This window comes from Triticum urartu, chromosome 5A (assembly GCF_056163025.1).
Source record: "Triticum urartu cultivar PI428250 chromosome 5A, HENAU_Tu73, whole genome shotgun sequence".
In the NCBI taxonomy this organism is placed as follows: domain Eukaryota; kingdom Viridiplantae; phylum Streptophyta; class Magnoliopsida; order Poales; family Poaceae; genus Triticum; species Triticum urartu.
Genome location: NC_141877.1, coordinates 684126871 through 684148473, shown reverse-complemented (window position 1 = coordinate 684148473; position 21603 = coordinate 684126871). Strand labels below are relative to the sequence as shown.

Sequence of the window (21603 nt, the reverse complement as noted above, 5' to 3'; positions counted from 1 at the left end):
TGCTAGAGGTACGAAATATGTTCATATTTTTTTTGCATGTGTTTTACTCATAATTGATGTCCATGTGATTTATTGTATTCTTCTGTGTAGGATCTCGAGGCTGAACTGTGATATCTACATACAGCATGAACCGACGATGAGCCAGAGAAAGTCGTGTGCCATTCAGCTTTGTGTGACGTGGTCTTTACTTTCTATTTCATCGTGACAGTAATTTAGTGAAGTGCGGTTGTACTGCCATGTTACTGTATTAGTTCGACATCTTTCGTTTCCATTTTCTGTGCGTATCATTTGATGTCCAACTTTAAGAATGATGATGTATTTCGACAAATTGGGCACTATGATTCTTCACCCTTACTATGGTTTTCATGCATATTCATAATCATCATGCATATTCTTCATTTACAGAGCAATAATGACTGACGTATTTTTTAAATAAGCGGGGCCCACTGGGGTGTGCTTGGAAATCTTTGAAAAACCTCCATGCACGTTCATCTTCGCTACATGCAAATCGGGCGGCAGCCGCTGTGCCAGTAGCTGTCAAGGCCTTGATGAATCACTATTCACATGCAGGTCCCCGACTCTTGCATGCAGGTCCCCGACTCTTGCATGCAGGTCCCCTTGAGGCATAGACCGATGTTTTCAGCAGTCAGTCTAGAGGGCATTATAAATTCAAAAAAATTCAAAAACTTGGAAACCTAGTTTTGTTTGTGGAAGAGATCATGTGTGCCAAAACTGAGGTGATTTGGAGGTGGTCGAAAAAATGCCCGCATTCCCGGAGGGACTATTTGGTCTAACTTAAGCCAGTTTTTGAAAAAACGTGAATTTTTCCACCACCTCCAAATCACCCAAATTTTCTTGTACATGGTCACCCACATGTGCAAAACATGTGTATGCAAGAAAATTTTGAAAAAAATTATTTTACAATGCCCCCTTGAGGCATAGACCGATGTTTTCAGCAGTCAGTCTAGAGGGCATTATAAATTCAAAAAAATTCAAAAAAAATCAAAAACTTGGAAACCTAGTTTTGTTTGTGGAAGAGATCATGTGTGCCAAAACTGAGGTGATTCGCGATGAAACTGGTCTTCATCCGGTTTCTCCAACGCTCCCTCCTCTCTCCCGCTAGATAGCGGGCGTATCTAGATTCCGCCTCCGCCCTAGTGGTGTACCCTTTGTAACTGTTACCGCTGAAACGGTGAACCTGTCTCCGACACTCCTCCCAGTCGTCATAGACTCCGGGAACCTTACCCTTGTACACGACATACGACGGCATCTCTATGCACAAGCCAAACAGCAGACAATACATAAGCAATAAATAAGTATGCAACAAAAGGATCGGAAGAGAAAAGCAAGACATTAATAGCACAATTCATGGTCCTAGTAATAAATAGCATCGATTACATCTAAGTTGAACGACTGTCCAAACCAAAGAGACATACAATTCATTAAAGTTTAATTACAACATGAGCCAATCAATGTTTCAGAACTACACATAGCATCACTACTTTCAACTCGACTCATAGGACCGGAGCGTGGATGAAGCCGCCGTCTGTCCTGATGGTCATGAAATCGCGGGCGTTATCAGCCTGCATTTGTAGCGTTGTGTGTATCTCACTGCACAGAACCCGGAATGTTAGAAGAAATGAAGAACGATCGATGGATGCATTTTTTGCTGTTTTGACTGATGTTGTTTTGGTGCTGTTTTTGTGCCATTTAGGATGGCTGCAGTGACTTTTTGGTGCCATTTTTGATCTCTTAATATGGTTGTAGTGAGAGCAAAATATGGCTGTTATTTTTTTTTTGTTTCAGAAACAGGACAAACCAAAGGGCCCACGTCTCCCCTCCAGATTTTTCGAGGGCCAAAGGGCAGGACGTTTGAGTTTTCAAGGCAACTCCCCACGTCTCCCCTCAACTGGCAACTCCCCACAACTCCCCTCCACTGGCAACTCCCCACGATGCAGGGAACTCCCCTCCTATTCCATTGCCGCTCAATCTGCCTCCCTCTGCCTCCCTCCTCATTCCATTGCCCCTCCATCTTCCTCCCTCTGCCTCCCTCTGCCTCCACCATCAAGCAACTCCCCTCTGCCTCCACCATCGCTGGCCAGGAGGGCAATGACGGAGGAATCGTGGAGCAACTCCCCTCCGTCTGCCAAGAGAATGGCGGAGGCATCATGGAGCAACTCCCCTCCGTCTGCCAAGCGTCACCAAGGTGAGGCGTCTGGCAAGGAGCCGCTGGTGGTCGACGACAACATTCCGATCCCCGGGCAGAAGCAGGACTACACCGTGCCGCTCATGGTTGATATCCACCTGAAGAAGGAGAAGCTGGATGTCGTATGCACCAGCAATCCAGACGAAGCCGACAAGAGGATCCGCGAGATCAGGAGGAGGCTCGGCGGCATGCTTTCTCCTTCGATCGGCGTTGATGTCGAGTATACGAGGGAAGATGAACCTCCGCAAAAGGCTGCAGTTCTACAGTTATGCGTGGAGGATCTCGTCCTGGTATACCACATCACCGCGGCAACCAAATGGTAAAAACATCCATTTCTGAAGTTTCTGAAGTTCTGACGTTTCGGTCTAATTAGTAGTTTCGGAAGTAGACGGAATAGTTCTGTAGTTCTGAAGTAGATGCAATACTAGTTCTGAAGTTCTGAAGTTTTTGAAGTAGATGAATTTGATGCACCAGATTAATTTGATGCAGGCCCAAGGAACTCCGCCCGCTCCTGCAGGAGAAGAAGCTGTACACCTTTGTTGGCTTCTCCATTGGAGGTGACAAGGAGAAGCTGAAATTGTCTGGTTTGGAGATCAACCCCGACAAGTATGTCGACATGCAGCGCAAATGGAGAGTTCCAAACAATGGAAAGAAGTAGCGGGCTTTGGCTGAGTTTGCAGCCAGCCTCATCCACCCATCGTACAAGGAAATGAAGCAGAAGATCAACAAGGAATTGGACCACAAACTATGGGGGGATAGCCCACTGCCAAACAACCTCATCGAGTACGCAGCGAAAGATGCGTACGTCACCTACGAGGCATGGAAGAAAATCGAAATCGTCAAAGAAGGTTTGGAGTAATGTCAATAGGCGGAGGATCATTGGGATGACCCCTACTACTGGGGATATTGAGTTGTTTGTGGTATTATGTGTCTCAGTTTGCACTTATGTGGTTGAACAAGTTTGCTTTTGTAATGCTGAACAAGTTAGCTTTTGTTATGTTGAACAAGTTTGCTTTTGTAATGATGAACAAGTTTGCTTTTGTTATGTAGTTATGTGATTGTTATGATGCTGGTGCAGAACACTTATGGTTGTGATGTGATGCAAAATCCTTCAACTTTTGGTGATCATTTAGTTCAAGTTTTGGTCAGATCATACAGAATGTTGTCTAGAAGTTTGTGTGATCATTTAGTAGTTTTTGATACAGAAGCCTTTCACTATAACTGAAAAAGCTGAAGTTGTCAGCATCAAGAATCACACAACACAGCACCTACATTATGATGATACACAATCAACTGCAGACCTGAATGCATCAAATTCGGCCTTTCCCAAGCAGTGATGGTAACTGAAAGTATAACAACTAAAAACGCAGCTCTATTGTATGTGTCCAATAGTGCCATCATAACAGAACTTTGAAAAGTCCTATATTATATAGTAGCAAGCATCACAAGTTTCAGATGGTTTTCTAGCAAGTATTTTCCAGAAAAGTGGATTGGTGGCACAAAATTGCTACACTCAGTCGATCTACCTAGCATTATCAGCATGGATACCATTGAGACGTGAACAGAAACTGGGGTACCTGCGCTGTCCTGCGGTGGTTGAGGAGATGGATCCGGCCGATCCCGTTCGGGGGGCGCGGGGGCGGCAGGGGTGGAGTCGCCGACGGCATGCAGGGGCGGCGGACAGAGGGGGACGAGTGGGGGATCTGGCGATGGAGGGAGGGAGGCCACAGTGCGAGGGGAATAGGTGGAGTGCGGGGAGGGTTCTGATGGCCTACTTCGGATGGGCCTAATTCGGATGGGCCTAATTCGGATGGGCCGTCTCGTTGTCTGCGCCTGAGGCATGCATGCATGGGAATGGCGGACGTGAACTTTATCTATCCGAAATATGTTATGATTTCTACCTGAAAACAAGCTCGCGTGCGACGCGCTCCCGTGCGACACACGCCTCTCGCGTGATACGCGATTCTGATGCGACTGCGTGCCAAGTTTTATAGATGGAAACTTCTTTAGACACAATGCCATCTCAAAAACAACTCAGAAACAACTGTATGATTGATCATAAAACACATGCATTGTTGTTCAAAGAACTGTCTCATGAATAAATTGTACCATAATTGCGAACATAGTGTGAAACAGAAAACAAAATGTTTGTTTGCAACTAAATAATCCTGGTTTGAAGCTTAAACTGGTTGAAAAACAATTGAGCCTACTCCATATTGTCTTCTGCACTGCCAAAATCCAGTGACCTCTTGCGTTGCGTCGTTGGCGACGACCCATGTGCTTCAATCTTTTTCTCTTTAACATCAATGTAACCATACAACTTAAGTTGTTCTTGGTCTTTCTCTGCCAACTCTCTAGCAAGACCCTCCATTTCTTGGATTCTCACTTCCTGTAGAAAACCATAGGAATTGTATTAGGAAGAACTCAAAAAAGACGTAGCCATAAACTAGATGCATGTAACATGTAAAATTTGAACCTCGGAATCAGTGTCATCCTCGGGAAAATAACCCGTAGTTCTATTGTACACAATGTACAGGTAACATGTCTTGCAGCCATTCAGATCAGAAAGCATTTTTTGTACATCATCTGGTCCTGCAATCAAGAACATTCCTTCTGGCAGCTTCCACGCAGACCCGGGTAAGAAGTAGTACAGTTCTGCTCCCAGTTTGCAACCAAAAATATCTCTCATTTCACTCATAATGAGATCGTAGGTCACTTTGGCGGGTTCAAAAATTCTGACTTCTGCCGGGTGTCCATCAAAGTATGCTCTCGGGACATGTGACATCTCATCATCCCTACTAACAAAAAATTCCATGACCATCACCTAGTATCTCACATCAGAGTTAATACATTCAATGAGTAAAGGAGCAAACATAATTTTTTATGTGCATAGCAACATTGCGGCGTTGTTACCTACTTTTGTGGAATGTATCCTTCATGTGGAGTGACTGGGGATTGTGCCATCTCAACCCTTCTCACCTTGTTATGTGGAATGTATCCTTCATGTGGTGTGACTGGGGACTCTGCCATCACAGGTTTCTTATCCTGCGTATGAAACGTCGATAGTGGGTTTACACACAAGTTTTGAAAGGTCATACCATATCTTGGGTATGCATCGTTGCGAGGTACTTACAAGGGGAGAATTGACGATATGTTGTTGGGGTGGACTGATGTGGCATTGAACGGGTGACTCTATCGCAATGTCTCGAGTGAATGGCGACTGTGCCGTCTCATGATGCTTAGCCTACATACAATCGCCGACATAAGGTTGCCACAAATTGAAGATGTTTGTATCATAGAATACGTAGGTCCTTAATATATAGAATCGGTGCGAGATACTTACAGGGGGAGAATAATTGAAGACATGTTGTCGGGGTGGCCGTGAGATCGCACTGTCTTCTAACATATGTCCTTCCAAGCGGACCTTCTCCAGCATGGCCTTATAATCCATGTCCGACCGCTCCTGTAGCAGCTTACTGTCCATATCCGCACGTGCCTGCAACACATAGGCATCCATCTTGACTCACTCTGTCTGTATAATACTGTCCACAAGCTTCTGGTCCTTCTGCAACGTTTGATGCATTTCCTTGTAGCCTAAGACAAACTTTTTTTCCATGTACTCACAGTCCCTCTTATACTTTTCTTCAATCTCAAGACGCATCTTCGCCATCTTACGGGAAAACTCCTCACGCTCCTCCTTTATCATCCTGTCCACGTATGAACGTTCTTTTTTCAGCTTCTTATCTACCTCAGTGCGATCCTTTTGCACCTTCAAGTCGATCTCCCGACGCGCTTCATGCAAAGACTTGTCGTACTCCGCACGGATGTTATGCGCCTCTGAGACCATGGTCCCTACAGCAACACATATACCCATAGTATGAAAACTGTATCCACACCCTCATCCAACTAATTCGAAACAATATGACCGTGAAAAAATATTCATAATCAGTTCGTACGATCAACTAGTACAAACTATCAATCAAAAAGCTCTTGCATGACATCCTGTACTCGAATCACACCAGAACTACTCAACTATGGCAAAAGCTGGATTTTCTAATCTCTTCGGAAATTACTTGTTGGTCGAATCAATGGAAAAAATAATGAGCACTGCAATCGAAGATGAGAGAAGCCGTGGAGGAGACCTTTTTAATCCGACGTCGGCATGGTCGCTTGAGAAGCGATGGCGCGATCCCGGCGATGGCTATGTGAGGAGAAACAAGGTAGATGGGGGTGGTTAGGATAGGGTAGATATGCGGTAGAATGGGAAGGTATATATCCGTGATTGTAGGGTTAATTAGTTATTTTGAAGTAATGCGCTTCGATGCAAGTTTTTTTTAACGAGCGCGATCTTTCCGGGGCTTCGAAAACATGTGCACTGACCGCGGGTCGAACCAAATATCACACAAGCCCGAGCCATCGCCGTGCCCGTGCCAACCCACCGCCCACCATTCTAACTTATTGTTCTCTAAAAAAGGAAGAGCAATAAATTCAGTCCAAGAATTTCCAGATATAATTGTCAACCCATAGGGCCGTGATTGTAGCAATAAATTCAGTCCATCAATGTCCGGTGTGTGTGCTACGTCCACCGTAAGACAAACATAGTTCCGTCAACCCTAAAACCCTTAAACCCTAAACCCTGATAACCCTAAACCCCCACCCCTCCCACTAAACCGTAAAAACATTCAATTTTTTGCCCCACATGGAAACCATTATGCAAGCATTCTCTATGTGGTCATGGGATGCCATGAAAGATTTTTCGGATTATACACGCAAGTACGATATCTGACACGCGCATTTCCGGCCTAGCATGTCAACACCCCGAAAGCACTAGCTGGGTTCCTCACCTGTATGGAACCAACCAAACATCGATCCGGTCCAGTGGATGGATGCATGCTCTATGTGGCACGAAGTTTGTCGGCCGAGCCAGTCAACGGACCGGATCGATGGTACCGGAGGGAATTCATTGTAGACCAACGCTCCATCAATGTCCGGTGTCTGTGATACGTCCACCGTAAGACAAACATAGTTCCGTCAACCCTAAAACCCCCTAAACCCTGATAACCCTAACCCCCCCCCCACTAAACCATAAAAACATTCAAATTTTTGCCCCACATGGAAACCATTATGCATGCATTCTCTATGGGGTCATGGGATGCCATGAAAAAAGTTTGGGATTATACATGCAAGTACGATCTCTGACACGCGCATTTCCGGCCTAGCATGTCAACACCCCGAAAGCACTAGCTGCTTTCCTCACCTGTATGAAACCAACCCAACATTGATCCAGTCCAGTGGATGGATGCAAGCTCTATGTGGCACGAAGTTTGTCGGCCGAGCCATTCAACGGATCGGATCGATGCTACCGGAGGGAATTCATTGTAGACCAACGCTCCATTAATGTCCGGTGTCTGTGATACGTCCACCGTAAGACAAACATAGTTCCGTCAACCCTAAAACCTTTAAACCCTAAACCCTGATAACCCTAACCCCCCCCACTAAACCATAAAAACATTCAAATTTTTGCCCCACATGGAAACCATTATGCATGCATTCTCTATGGGGTCATGGGATGCCATGAAAAAAGTTTGGGATTATACATGCAAGTACGATCTCTGACACGCGCATTTCCGGCCTAGCATGTCAACACCCCGAAACCACTAGCTGCTTTCCTCACCTGTATGAAACCAACCCAACATTGATCCGGTCCAGTGGATGGATGCATGCTCTATGTGGCACGAAGTTTGACGGCCGAGCCATTCAACGGATCGGATCGATGCTACCGGAGGGAATCCATTGTAGACCAACGCTCCACCAATGTCCGGTGTGTGTGCTACGTCCATCGTAAGACAAACATAGTTCCGTCAACCCTAAAACCCTTAAACCCTAAACCCTGATAACCCTACCCCCCCCCCCACTAAATCGTAAAAACATTCAAAATTTTGCCCAACATGGAAACCATTATGCATTCATTCTCTATGTGGTCATGGGATGCCATTAACAAAGTTTGGGATCATTAGTACATATACATGCAAGTACGTTCTCTGACACGCGCATTTCCGGGCTTGCATGTAAACACTCAACCCTAAACCCTGATAACCCTAACCCCTGATAACCCTAAACCCCTAAACCCCTAAACCCTAATAACCCTAAACCCCTAAACCCTAAACCCCGTAAACCCCACACCGAGTTCACAAGATTTTCTTATTTCTTTATATCATTTATCCAAATCTCACATAACTCACGCGGCCCACCCCTCCCTAAATCCCGCGATTACAGCTCCGCATTCTAACCACCCGGGCCGTCCGCACCTCCCACGACCGCTGCAAGATCAGATCGGAGACGCCGGTCGCCCACGAAATACAGGAGTCGGCGGCCAGCACTCGCCGCCCACCGCCAACGTGATCTGAGGGCTCGGACGTCAGTGTTCTTCTCGCCGCCTCCTCCTCGCGTGAACGCGCCGTTTTTCCTTTGCGCCGTCGACCACGCTATACCGGCACTTATAGTTTCCGACGCACTAACCGCCGCCAGCTACTCGGTGGCACCATCTCCGAGATAAGGTATTAGCTGATCGTAACTCTTTATAATCGTTGTCCGCCGATGCTTTAGTTGTTGAACCCTCATAGGTTTTGCACCCAAATAGGTTCTGTGCTTAAACCCATAAGTGGATCATATGTTAAATGACCCAGTTAATTTTGTTAAAATTAATTCTCTGCTAATTTTGTTATACATTTTCCAATTTTGTTCAGATTAATTGAGCCTGATTTTATCATTGCATATGAGGCAGCAATGTCAGTTTCAGATACGAACCTTAATAATGGAGAAAAGCCCATCTCCGAAATTACCGATGCGGTAAGTCATTTACTGTTTGTGTACAATCGTTTCGTACACATAATTCATGTGTACTCAGTAATATTTAATGGCATGTAACAGGAACTCGCCGAAAAGCATGGTCATATGAAGTTAGTATGATCACAGACAAGGTTCGGAAAAACCATGAAACTGTTGTCACAAGACCACAAAAAGTACATCATATCAGAAACCAGTCTTGGCGGTCTAACCCAGATGCATGAAGTGACTCTACGGCGCATAATGTTGGTTAGACTAGCCAAGAGCATAGATATGGACACGCAATCCATTACCATCGGTAAAACGCCAATTCCTATAACAAAAGAGGACGTGCAAGGTATATTTGGCATTCCGATAGAAGGGGAGGATATAGAGCCACATCTGGAAATTCAAACAGACATAGAATTGTTTACCGCCTATGCAAACAATGGGCAAATTTTGATTTCTGACCTTGAAACGGCGATCCGAGCTTCCAAAGCCCCAGACGGCGATTTCCTGAGGCGGTTCGTTCTGTACGCAATTGGTACTGTTCTAGCACCAACAGCGCAACATTATGTGGACTTGAAATTTCTCAACCTTGTTACAGATCTTGAAAACCTTCGGAAATTTAACTGGGGATGTTTCACACTTAATCACTTCTTCAAGTCCGTTCACAAGTTTAGAAATCGAGATCACGTAAATCTACAAGGAAATCTAATTCTGCTCCAGGTTAGTGATAGATCACTACTTAATGTCCTTTAATTATTGTTCTGTTGCATATCTGTATGGTGATGAACTAATTTATTGTGTAGTATTGGTACTGGGAGCACGTGCGTAGTGGCCGATTAATGTATGCTTCTAGACCCCCTCCATTGATCGCACGATGGGACGAAATGATGGCTACTTTAAGAAGCGATGCATACGAGAAAGGAGGTCTTCATAACGGGCTGGTACCTATCTACAATTGAACTTTCTATATCCGATTTTTTATTTGGTACTAATGGTTCATTATATTTTAAAAAAATAGGATGTCATGGAAATTTGTGCTCCTCAATGACCGTCCGAGAATTCTATTAATTTTCCAAGAAAAAAAGATGAACATGTGCATCAACATGATTCGTATCGAGCACCATCACAAGGACAGCAATTTAGTGGCCAGCAAGTATGTACTCCAAAGACTATTTGTTTTTGCAATATCACAAATAGGTGTCATGGAACCTCACTCATTTAGCTATTGTTATCAACGGGGTTTTATTTTGTTTACACAGATTGAAATGGTAGTTGAAGTCATGAATGCACGCATTGCTGATCATGAAAAGAAGGTATGCAGGAAGTTAATGGAAATTGAGCACAGATTTGATGTCAAATACCAGACTCTAGGTGAAGACTTGATCGACATGAAGACTAAAACTGGCACTAATCCTAGGTTGTCGAAGGCCGAGGACGAAATTAAAGACTTAAGGAGGGAACTCCATGTATGTCATACTGTGCATTTTGTATTTTTTATGAATATGTTCCTTCATGTTCATTATTGTTTGCATTGTTACAGGACTTAAAATACGAATTTACAAGGAACCGACAATCAGTGTCACAGAAAGGAGGCGTGCAGGTGATCAAAATTGGCCCAACACGTTAATATCTAAAATTAACAAACTAATGATGAACTACCTTTGTTCATTGTAGGATCAAGTCAATGTGTGCAATTCATCCCTGACAGGAACTCCTAGGGCTAGCCAATTCATGACAGGGACTTCGAGTACACCAAGTGCAAGACATGTGACGGAATACAATGAGGAACCACAATTAACTCCGATGAAGCCTGTCTTTGGTAATGATTACAAGTTCACGGATGAGGACATAGAGACAGCCGTTTACATCCGCGGAACATATGACCCTGTTGAAATAGCTAGAATCGGAGACATTTCCCTCACAGCAGAAAATCTGAAGCGAAATTTGGACGACAAATACATTTCTGGTGATGTAAGCCCATTATACTCTATTCTACATCATTACTGCAACAACTGTCTTATTATTGTATGATTGAAAATTTGGCAGGTTATTATGGCATATGCTCGCATTAGCCAAATTGAGAATGATACTACTTCAATCATATCCCCTCAAGAAACCGAAAAGCTGTTACAAATGAAGGGGGTGGTTTCTGTTGGACGTGCAGCCTCATGGTTATCTCGTGTAGCAGGAAAATTTGTAGGGCGCCGAAAGGTACACGTTTTCCACACTTTCATAGTTTACGTACACACTGTACACGACAAATTTTGGTTCTCAACCCAGCCCAAATTTTACTGCAGGTGCATGTCCCACTCAATGTACACCAAAACCATTGGATGCTAATGATGTTTAATTTTAACAAAAAAGAAATTCAGACTCTGAACTCCATGAATTATCATTGCAACAAGACCAAGGAAGATTCTCTTGTAAGTGTTCTCTTGCTGCCTCTTTTGATCCGCATGGAACATGAGCTCCCAAAGTACCGTAACCCTATGTATAACTTGTCATACCCTAGGTGGACTCGATTCAGTTCTGCATTGACGAAGCTGTCAAGAAAGGGTTGATATCACCAGCTAATAACATCAATTTTGCCAAATGGACCAAAAAACGCTATGAGAACATACCACAACAGACCGATGGGTACGCATGGCCTCATAAATTATTATGTGCGTACACGAATAAGATTACTGATCTTTAACTAAACATCGCAGGACTTCCTGTGCGGTTTGGACACTGCAGTACATGTTGTCATGGAACGGGGATGAAATGACCGACATTTTGAACCAGGTAATTGAATGCCTAATTTAAATTTGTACTTTGTTTAGCTTGAAAGCTATGCTGACGTCAGTGTCGGTTATCCAATATAGGCAAGGATAGATATTTTCAGGTGGAAAATATGTACAGCCTTACTGTATTCAAATTGCAATGCGCTTCGTCTCGAATCATATAAGTTCCCCATAACGGTTAGCGCTACATGAAGAATATATCATTTATTTCATAAGTCTCATGATTAGAACTAACGCAGCAATCTCTCTTATACAGAAGGAGGTGTACGATGCCCAGCAAGCAGTTCTACCAGATGCTTCAGAAGAGGACGTACAATTAGTCAACAATCCCGATGGTTCCAACGAACCTGACACATCCAACTCCCAGAAGGATACCGGTGCAGCCAACTCCCCCAATAATGGTGCATCCAACTCCCCCAAAAGAAAGAGAGCACGTGGACGCCCGAGAAAGCTAGTCGATCCCGAGCAAGCAGCAAAAACAAAAAGTCTTAAAGAACTGAAACTTAAATTTGACAGCAAGACCATAGCCAACCAAGTGTCTTCGTTACCATCACGGTCGCGCAGAGAGCATAAACCAGCACCAGCTTTATTGAGCCTATTCAAACACAAATAGGTAGCATCAATTGATACATGCTCATGCTCTACTTCTAGCATCATTTGATACACGTTTAGTTCTTATCAGAAAGTGGAAATAGGTACTTTTGGCAATCATGAGCATCCTCTACTTATTGCAATATCTAATGCATTGATACATGCTCATACTCATGCTCTACTTTTAGCATTATTTGATACACGTTTAGTTCTTATCAGAAAGTGGAAATATGTACTTTTGGCAATCATGAGCATCCTCTACTTATTGCAATATCTAATGCATCATCAGTACAAAGCTTGATTTGGCAATAGGTGGAATCGGCAATCATTTGCATGCTTTCATTTTGTCAAAAATTAATGCATAGTTCAGTTGTAATTGATCATAGATATGGTAGGAACATGCTGAGTTATACACTAAACATAGTCATGCCAAGCTATAACTACCATAGTCATATTATGAAGTTCCTAGCATGCATCACCGTACAGCAGAATAACACAGCAACCATAACATAGACCACCGTACGATACTTGAGTTGCTAAGGCCTTGTACAATGCAAGGTGCTTAGGGGAGTTGCTTATAGAAATAAACCAGGCTTTTCTTAAGCACATGTGCTTATTTGTACAGGGTAGACGCATAACTAGGCGTCTCTCCTGTAGAAACAGGCACTGGTGCTTCAGAAATACCCTGTTTATTTTTCTAAGCACCACCCTAAGCATCTAGCATCGTACAAGGCTTAAACATGCATCACCAAAATAGTATTAACAACTAGGAACACTAAACCAGAGTAGCAGCAAACTCTTAACATAAACGGCAGATCAACCACCGCTCAGCATAGGTTCAGACACACCATAGGACATCAGTTTTAGACTCCAACAACAAACAAACATACATAACATAACAGGACACGGCGGTCCTGGGGCAGCAGCAGCACTCTAGCAGCACATCACTTCTCTCCCTTCTTCAATGAATGTTGTAGGGCTCATTGACTTTGACAATCTCGAGGAAGCGTGCGTAGGCAGCATGTTTAGCCAGAGTACTGGCGTCATGCTTCTTACCATGTCCATTGCCAATGCTGAAGGCATGCTGGATCATGCCATCTATGCCGCCACCGATCGACTTGCAACAGAAAGGGCACCCAATCTTGCCAAAGAAATGGTACTTGATCTTCCCAGCAATCAGATGCCTCAGGGTGTACCGGCTCTTGCTGTGCCTGCTGTCCATGCTGTAGTCCACGTCGTCGTCATCCTCCTGTGAATTTGTGAATTAGTACACATAGAAGAACTCAGCTAATCTATTATGGTGCATTGACTTTAATTACAATGTTTTGAAAGTACACATGTGTAACATGGCAACTATCTATTTGCTAGAAACAAGGCGTATGTGCACATACATAATTGAGCCAAAGAAACTGACATGCATAAATATGGACGGTGGAATAGTTGCATTTATAGATTAGTGCACAAGTAGTACATAATTAACACATGAAAGACTTCATGAAGTGGCTTGGTTTAATGATATTTGATACTTGTTACAGGTGTAATTCTTCTTGGAATCAGAAGAATGGCTTCATTATACTCCTCCATGCTTCACACAAGGGGGTTTTGTTCTATCTACTGGAATGAAGAAACCATTATTCTATCTGACAGCGGCAATACTGCTTCTCCAACATTGTTAGACCCTGATAAGTTTCAGAAGGAAATTGGTAAAGGAGCTATGGGGTGTCTCACTGCTCATATTGATGAGAGATGTGGCTGTGATCATCTAGATAACATACTGTGGAAAATTGGCTAGATGAAATGTTTTGATTTTTTGGTATCGAGTGGATATGTACTGTCAGCCCATAATTATTAAGGGAGCGATCACTTCCTTTGCAAAATGGAAAGCTGTATACAATTTGCAAATGGATCATCTATGAACATGTGTGCAAACTAATCATATATGAACATGTGTGCAAATTAATTCATCTACATAAACTAAAATGAATCAGGAACTGCAGCATTTTGTCACTGTCCTTGGGAAGCCAATGGAGAATCCTGCCATATATCCATTGTTTAACCCACTTTTCATTAATGTATCCCTGCCATGAACATTTTCTTGTATTTGGGTTCATTACCCCACTTCTTTCATTAATGTATCTCTTGTCAAACTTATGCTCATATAGTTAACAAGACAAACCCCAATGCCATGAAAAAAACTAGAGTATCTGCTGGAATCAGAATGTGAATTAGATTTAAAAATCCACATCCAACATGAAGATCTATGCTAGATCCCTACAATCCTACATACGTATAACTAGCACGCCCAAGTGAAATTGATGTTCATCTAGTTTACAAGAAAAACCTCAATGTCATGAAAAAAACAGAGCAAAAAACAGAGTACTACCTCAGATAGCTCGTCGATGGCATCCTCGTCGAAGTCGCTGCCCTTCCTACTATCTAGGTCGAACTCCTTTATGGCGTTCTCCTCCATGAGCTCTTCGATTTCGTCATGCACCTTCCGCTTACGCCTTCTCATCTCCTCCTCCTCCAGATATTCCCCGACCTTGTGCTCGCCGACGGGTGCCTCGACGGCTGCGATGGCAGCGGGAGCAGGCACAACGGTCGCTGCACCGCCAGCTTCCGCCGCTACGGCGGACTCAGCCGCTGCACCCACGGCTACAGCCACGGCAGCAGACTGCTGTGCTCCGATGGTTGCCTCCGGCTCGTCCGCCGCATCTTCACGCCCGCGCTTCATCGTCGGTCGAAGACAGGAGGAGGGAGGCGTAGGAAGGGAGGAGGGTGGTGAGGAAGGAGGAGGGCGGTGAGGAAGGAGGAGAGGGTGGTGAGGTGGTGACGAAGGAAGAGAGGGTGGGGAGAGGACGAGGGTTTTGGGGAAGAAATGCCCTGCTCCTGCCTCTTGGAGTTACCGAGAAGCCGCGGGTGCCGATTTGACTTGACACACCCACCCGGCCGTCCCCATTCCACGTGGGGACGTGGCGGTCGTGCGCGCGGTCCTGCACCTCCTGCGGTTTGCCATCAATTGCTATCGGTCTCACAAGTGGGTCCCCTTGTCATCCACACAACCGAGCCACCACATGTACCACATTTTTCTTTCTCCCCGTCTCGACCACTCCACATTTTTCTTTCTCCCCTTCTCGACCAGCGCCACCGCCGTCGCCGCCATCTCTCGACGACCCCTCTCTTTGCTACCGGTGCGTGGCCGCCGCCAACTCCGGCAAGTACGTGAGATCTCCCCTCTTCTTCCCTTCCCCAACCGCGTCTCCCTACGGAGGCGGATTTGAGCCGATTGGTTTGGACTGAAACTTAGTTTTTGGATTGGATCTTGATTTAGTTTCTATGGTTTGAGACCAAATCAATCAATTAGTTTGAGCCACCACTACCACCTACTACTGCTTCAAATCCAAGAGCCGCTGTTGCTGGCCGGAGCTCGTCGCCTCTCTCGAGCTTTGACGCCATGTCTGATCTAGATTCATGACGTGCCCTCGCGTATGGCTTTGTCCATGGTTTGAACCTTTGGATTCAATCCAAAAGTTGAAAACGGTTTGGACTGGGTTGGATGACGAGCATGTATAGTTCGGTTTGGTCTAGATTCTAAATGAAAATATCTGGATTGGTTTGGTTTTGATGTGTGCTGTGGATTGGACTGGTTTTAGTTTGGATGCCGAACTATTCCCAGTTTTAGATGAGACAGGCATTGCCATTGTCATTGGCATTGCTTTATTACGTAGATGATAGAAAATAGATTGATTGGTCATTGCCAGTATAGGTTATCACTATGATTTATTATATGTATGATCTTTGTATTGTACTATGTACAATTCAACTTAGAGTTCAACACATTCTGTGTAGAATGGAGGAAGCACTATGTGGACGCTGCAACTCACGGTGCCGGACCAGCCTTTCTACTGCCACGCTGTTCGGCATCTACTTCCAGCCTTCTTTTGTTTTTGCAGCGGTAACAATTTATATGAACCTTCTGACAGTACATTCTTTTTGTTTTTTTTGCTATTTCCACTAATGTATTGTGTGTGTTATTTGTTTTTATCTTACATAGATCGTACCATGCAATGTGAGATTGGCATTCAATGAGCTCGTCGCAGACACCGTGACCTTCGATGCTCTTGGGGACCCATACACTATGCAGGTCGAGAAGGGGCGAAAGATAACCCAGATAGGAGGAGATGATTGGGATCGTTTCATCGCCCGCAACCGTCTTAGTGGGGGTGAATTGATCAGCTTCTCCTTCAGAAAAGATAGGCCCAGGATTTCTGTTATCTATCTAAATTTGATTCCGGATAGTGAGGATGAAGTTCATGAGGAGGAAGATGGTTCTGAGTCAGATGATGACGATTCTGATGATGATGAGAACCCACTTGTTGAATACCTGTATGCCCAAGGACTCAGACTGGGCGACGAGGAAATCGGCAACCTCTGGGACATGCTTCCGCTACGTGAAGACTACCTAGGGAAGCCATTCGTGACCCGCTTCACAAGGACGAATGTTAAACGGCATATCATGGTATGTTACTTAGTGTGGTAATTACATGATATACATGCTTAGTTAGTGTAGTAGTTCATATGATATGCATGTTGTAGTACTGTGATGAGAGGCCTAGTTTAGAATTCATTTAGTGAAGAATTTTATGACATGCATGTAGTGTAGTAATATGCGATGATATGCTTAGTGTACGCAGTAATCTAATGATATGCCTAATTACTGTAGTAATTTGATGCTTGGCGTATAGTGTACTGATGTGATGATATATATATATGCTCAGTGTTGAATCCAATGATATATGTGTCTTGAAGTGTATGCTTTGTTGATAATTGCACGTGACATGATCATATATCATGTCAACTGTTTTGCTATTTCCACTAATGTATATGATCATGTCAACTGTTTTCAGAAATTACCTAAGAGATTACTTGATAGCTGTGGCATCGACCCGGACGAAGAAGGCATGGCTGCTGGACTACGCCTTACCAGAACGGGCTCCATCACCAGCTGTGCCTATGCAGTGGACACGGACGGTCGCACTGTCTTGAGCAGGGCAGGGTGGAAGAAGTTCCTTCGTGCCAAGAATCTTCGGGTAGGACAGGCCATCCTACTCACTGTTGCGAACACCCGTCGCCATGACTTGAGGATGATGATCACCATCCACCTCATTTAGAACTGCGGTGGGCCATGTATCAATCTGAAATGAACTTGTTATGTTAGCTCTTGTTTGCGAGTACTTGTCGTGTATTACCGTACCTATATGTACTCATATTAACTGGTACCTAATGCTCTACTAGCTATGATTATTCCACTGTGTGATGTTTTATAGGCTGTAGTGTGACATGGTAACTGTTATATATGGTGGAGGCTTGTCTCTAAGACCTTGTACAATGCAAGGTGCTTAGGGATGTGCTTCCACTGTGTGATGTTTTGTACGTGCCAGGTTGTAGTATGAAATGCTAACTGTTCTATATGGTAGTGGCTGGTCTCTAATTGGACCGACATGTTGAACTAGTATCAATGGTAGAGGCGTTTCGTTATGCGCCACATCCAACAGTTCACATAATTAATTATCCAAAGATTAAGGTATGAAACCCTTGGTCATACATAGCAACATTTCGTTCCTAAAAATTAAGGTACTTCCACATTCAAACTAACTAATACTACAAATTCGAAGGAACTACTTAATACATTAACAGCACATAGGGAAGTAGCCCTTGTCCAATGGCTTGAGAAATGACGAACAGAAACTGAAAGAAGAAGGATCAGCCAGTAGCAGCACCATCAGCCTCCCAGCCTCACAACTTCAGCCAGCCTGGTGAACTCCAGGTTTTTTCCTGCAAAACACACATGTGATGTTGGAGGCAAGAAAATAAATATGCCAGGGGTCTTGTCATGGCATCTAATCGCACGGAATGCTAGTACAAATGATGGAGAACAAAACATCCAACATGAGCAAATTCATAGGAGTTCTAGATCCATGGATACCATCAAGAAAAAATGCTCAGTTTTAATTCAGACACAAGACTAGGTGAAAACATGCATATGTCATATCAGCAACATTGATATGACATCTTTGCAAGCTTGGGTCAGTGACTTTTCTTGTGTTTCATGGCATGACAATAATTTTAACAATAAATAGACATGAAATTGACCCAAACTCATGTACAAAGTTAGGCCATATGATGCATGGATTAATTCACACATAAATGACAAAATGCCAACTTTGTATAGAATTTGCAGTACTGAAATATTTCAGTGTGTACTGGTGTGTACTGAAATTGCAGTAGTGAAATAATTCAGTGTGCATCGGTGTGTACTGAAATTGTAGTAACGAAATATTTCAGTGCCTACCGGTGTGTACCGAAATATTTCAGTGTCTACCACTACAACATTACAAATTTTGCCTAGGGCAGTACCAAAATATTTCAATGCCTACCAGTGTGTACCGAAAAATTTCAGTGTCCACCACTACAACATTACAAATTTTGCCTAGGGCAGTTCCGAAATATTTCAGTGCCTACCGGTGTGTACCAAAATATTTCAGTGTCTACCACTACAACATTACTAATTTTTCCTAGGGTTCATATGATGCCTAGGGTTCACATACGTCATAATCCATCCTCCAAATCCATGTACTCAAATGTTCATGCAATTCATTGAGATTAAAATGCCATCTAGCATTCCCTCTCTGAACTATTATGATCAGTATCACTACGATGTAAGCACGAGCAGTAGAAAGATGAGGAGTGGGGAAGCTTACTCTAAACATAGCTACCGCCGCCGTTCAGACGAGGAGAGCGGCGAGGGAAGCGTGGAGAACGGCGGGGAAGCGAGGTCGCGACCGTTGTCCTCCTCATCTTGCGCTTCGAAGTCTCCGGTGACTCGGTTGGAGGCTGCACAATCTGCAACGGCACCTCGTGCACGGTGGGTTCCTGATCCAGTGGATGCTCTACCCTGGATCTGAACGCCCACCACCTCCGCCTGGTCCACTCGCTGGACGAATTGGCCTGCTCCATCGCCCAGAGGAGGATCTCGATCTTCTGAATCGGTTGCGCGGGCTGGGGGAAAAGCTTTGCCCTCTCCTTCTTCGTCAAATTCTTGAGAGTGGCCATTGCCGTCCAGCTCATCTGCCTTGTGTTGTCAAACCAAGAACGGATCTCCCTCAACCTGGCCAACTTGACCTGGTCGCCGCCGGCGATCTCCACGAAGTCGGTGTTCTCGTCGCCGGTGATCTGCTCGATTTGCTGCTCCATCAAGGTTCTTGCATGGATGGAAGAGGGGGCTGGATGTGGAAGATGAGAAGAGCAAAGTTGCGGCCGCAAGAATGAGGAGAAGGCTAGGAGATAGTCGCGGTTGTAATGGTGATGGAAGAGGGGAAGGACCACGGCGGCGGCTTTGCGTTGGACGAGAGGGGCGGCTGTTTTGCATTGGACGAGAGGGGCCGCTGTTTTGCATTGGACGAGAGGGGCGGCGGTTTTGCATTGGACGAGAGGGCCCCACCTTGTCATATATTTCCTAGGACTAAAATGCCCCTAGACTAATTGTACTTTCGAGTACTTTCGAGTACTTTCATCTACGTACTTTCGAGTACTACGTGTGTATGCGCCGTTAGATCAAGACAAACGAACGGCTCCAAAAAATGCCAACTACTGTAAAACTTGTGTTAGTTACATAGTGATGAATCAAAAGCTGCGATTTGGAATATCACATTTTTTGGACGATTCTCCAACCAAAGTCATTAGCTTTTCATTGCCCGCCACTCCTAATTAATCATACATTGGACAAAACTTCTATTTACTCATTCATGTTTCTGAATTGTTGCTCTTCCTCCTCCCTTTTCACATGTGGTGACTTATACAGCTAGGTGTCCATGGTAGGAATAGAGTTGCATCTGTGCCTTTTTTTTCTTTGAACATACATTATTGTTGCTATTTGAAAATCATAGCAGATGAGTGATTCTCTTATGCAAGAACGGGGTAGAGGTAGAGGTCACATGTGAAATTCTCAGGTCATGTCTCTAGCAGTGGTGGTTCTGGCTCTTTGCTAATCGGTGTCATGAAACTACATTGGTTGTGCTGTAGTGTGGCAAATTAGCAACACAAGCTCGGTGATGCTCATGTTTCTATACTGTAACAAATTAATATCACAAGCTGGAACTATATACAATTTTATACTGTTTGACTTTAAGCGATGCCAAATTACTTGAAATGACAATAGTGATTATAGGTGAAAAAGAGAAGCCGAATGCCAAATAGAATCCTGTTTTGTCAAACATGATTGGCTTAATTCAGGATCATGTTTTGTTTGAGAAGAAGCGGGCCAGAAAAGCAACGTACGCAAGGTGTCCTATGTGATTGTTTTCTTTTCATGAATACGCAAAGCTTGTGTATCATTCATTGATAGGTAGGAGAGTATTGATACAAGAAAGTGTGGCCGGGAGCACTAGAGTACTACGTACACAAGGATGACGCAGACCCTGACGCACCCATGGAAGAAATTGGGTTTGCTCAGCCCCAGACTAGCCTAGAGCGCCTACGGTGTGAGATGGCCAGTCCCTTTCCTCCTGCATTGGTCCAGTAGCGCGCCTCCTCTTGATGGCATGTAATAGCTGGGTGGCGGAAGATGTGGCACCGTCGAAGATGTAGGAGTTTTGATTCTTCCAAATGGACCAGGCGACCAAGAGGATGTGCCAGGAGATGCCCTTCCGGGGTGCCGCTGGGGCGACCGACGTAGTAGCGTGCCACCAATCAAGAAACCGGTTATTGGGCGACAGTACGGTAGCCTGACGGTAGCACCAGGTGAAGCAGCCGTGCGGAACTTGTCGCGAGAATGGGCAGCCTACCAGCAGGTGGTCCGTGGATTCCATCGCCTGAGCACAGAGTAGGAAGAGAGCATGTGGCGTGGGAGGCCATGCCGCGCCAGGCGAGCAGCGGTCCATCATTTGTCTTGAAGCACCAGCCAAGTGAATAACTTGATGCGTAGATGGAGCCACCTTCGCCATGTAAGCTCCCAATGAGGCGCGCGAACGGAACCGGCGAATAGGGCAGAGTAGCATGACTTCACGGAGTAGGATCCGCTCCCTATCCATAGCCAACGAAGGCGGTCTAGCTCGTCAGAGAGTACGATGTGTCAAAGGCATTGCTAGAGCTCCACATACTCAACCATGGCCAGCGGCGTTAGGGCTCCCT

At 44.6% G+C, this 21603-nt stretch overlaps 1 protein-coding gene across 1 annotated transcript; it reads left to right on the top strand.

Annotated features, from left to right (window-relative positions):
* Positions 1-16264: 16264 nt before the first annotated feature.
* LOC147974162 (uncharacterized) lies at positions 16265-17585 on the top strand. The gene is made up of 3 exons (XM_087525192.1): positions 16265-16369; positions 16469-16933; positions 17322-17585. The coding sequence occupies exons 1-3, from the start codon at positions 16265-16267 to the stop codon at positions 17583-17585; spliced, it is 834 nt and encodes a 277-aa protein (XP_087381318.1).
* The last annotated feature ends 4018 nt before the right edge of the window (positions 17586-21603 follow it).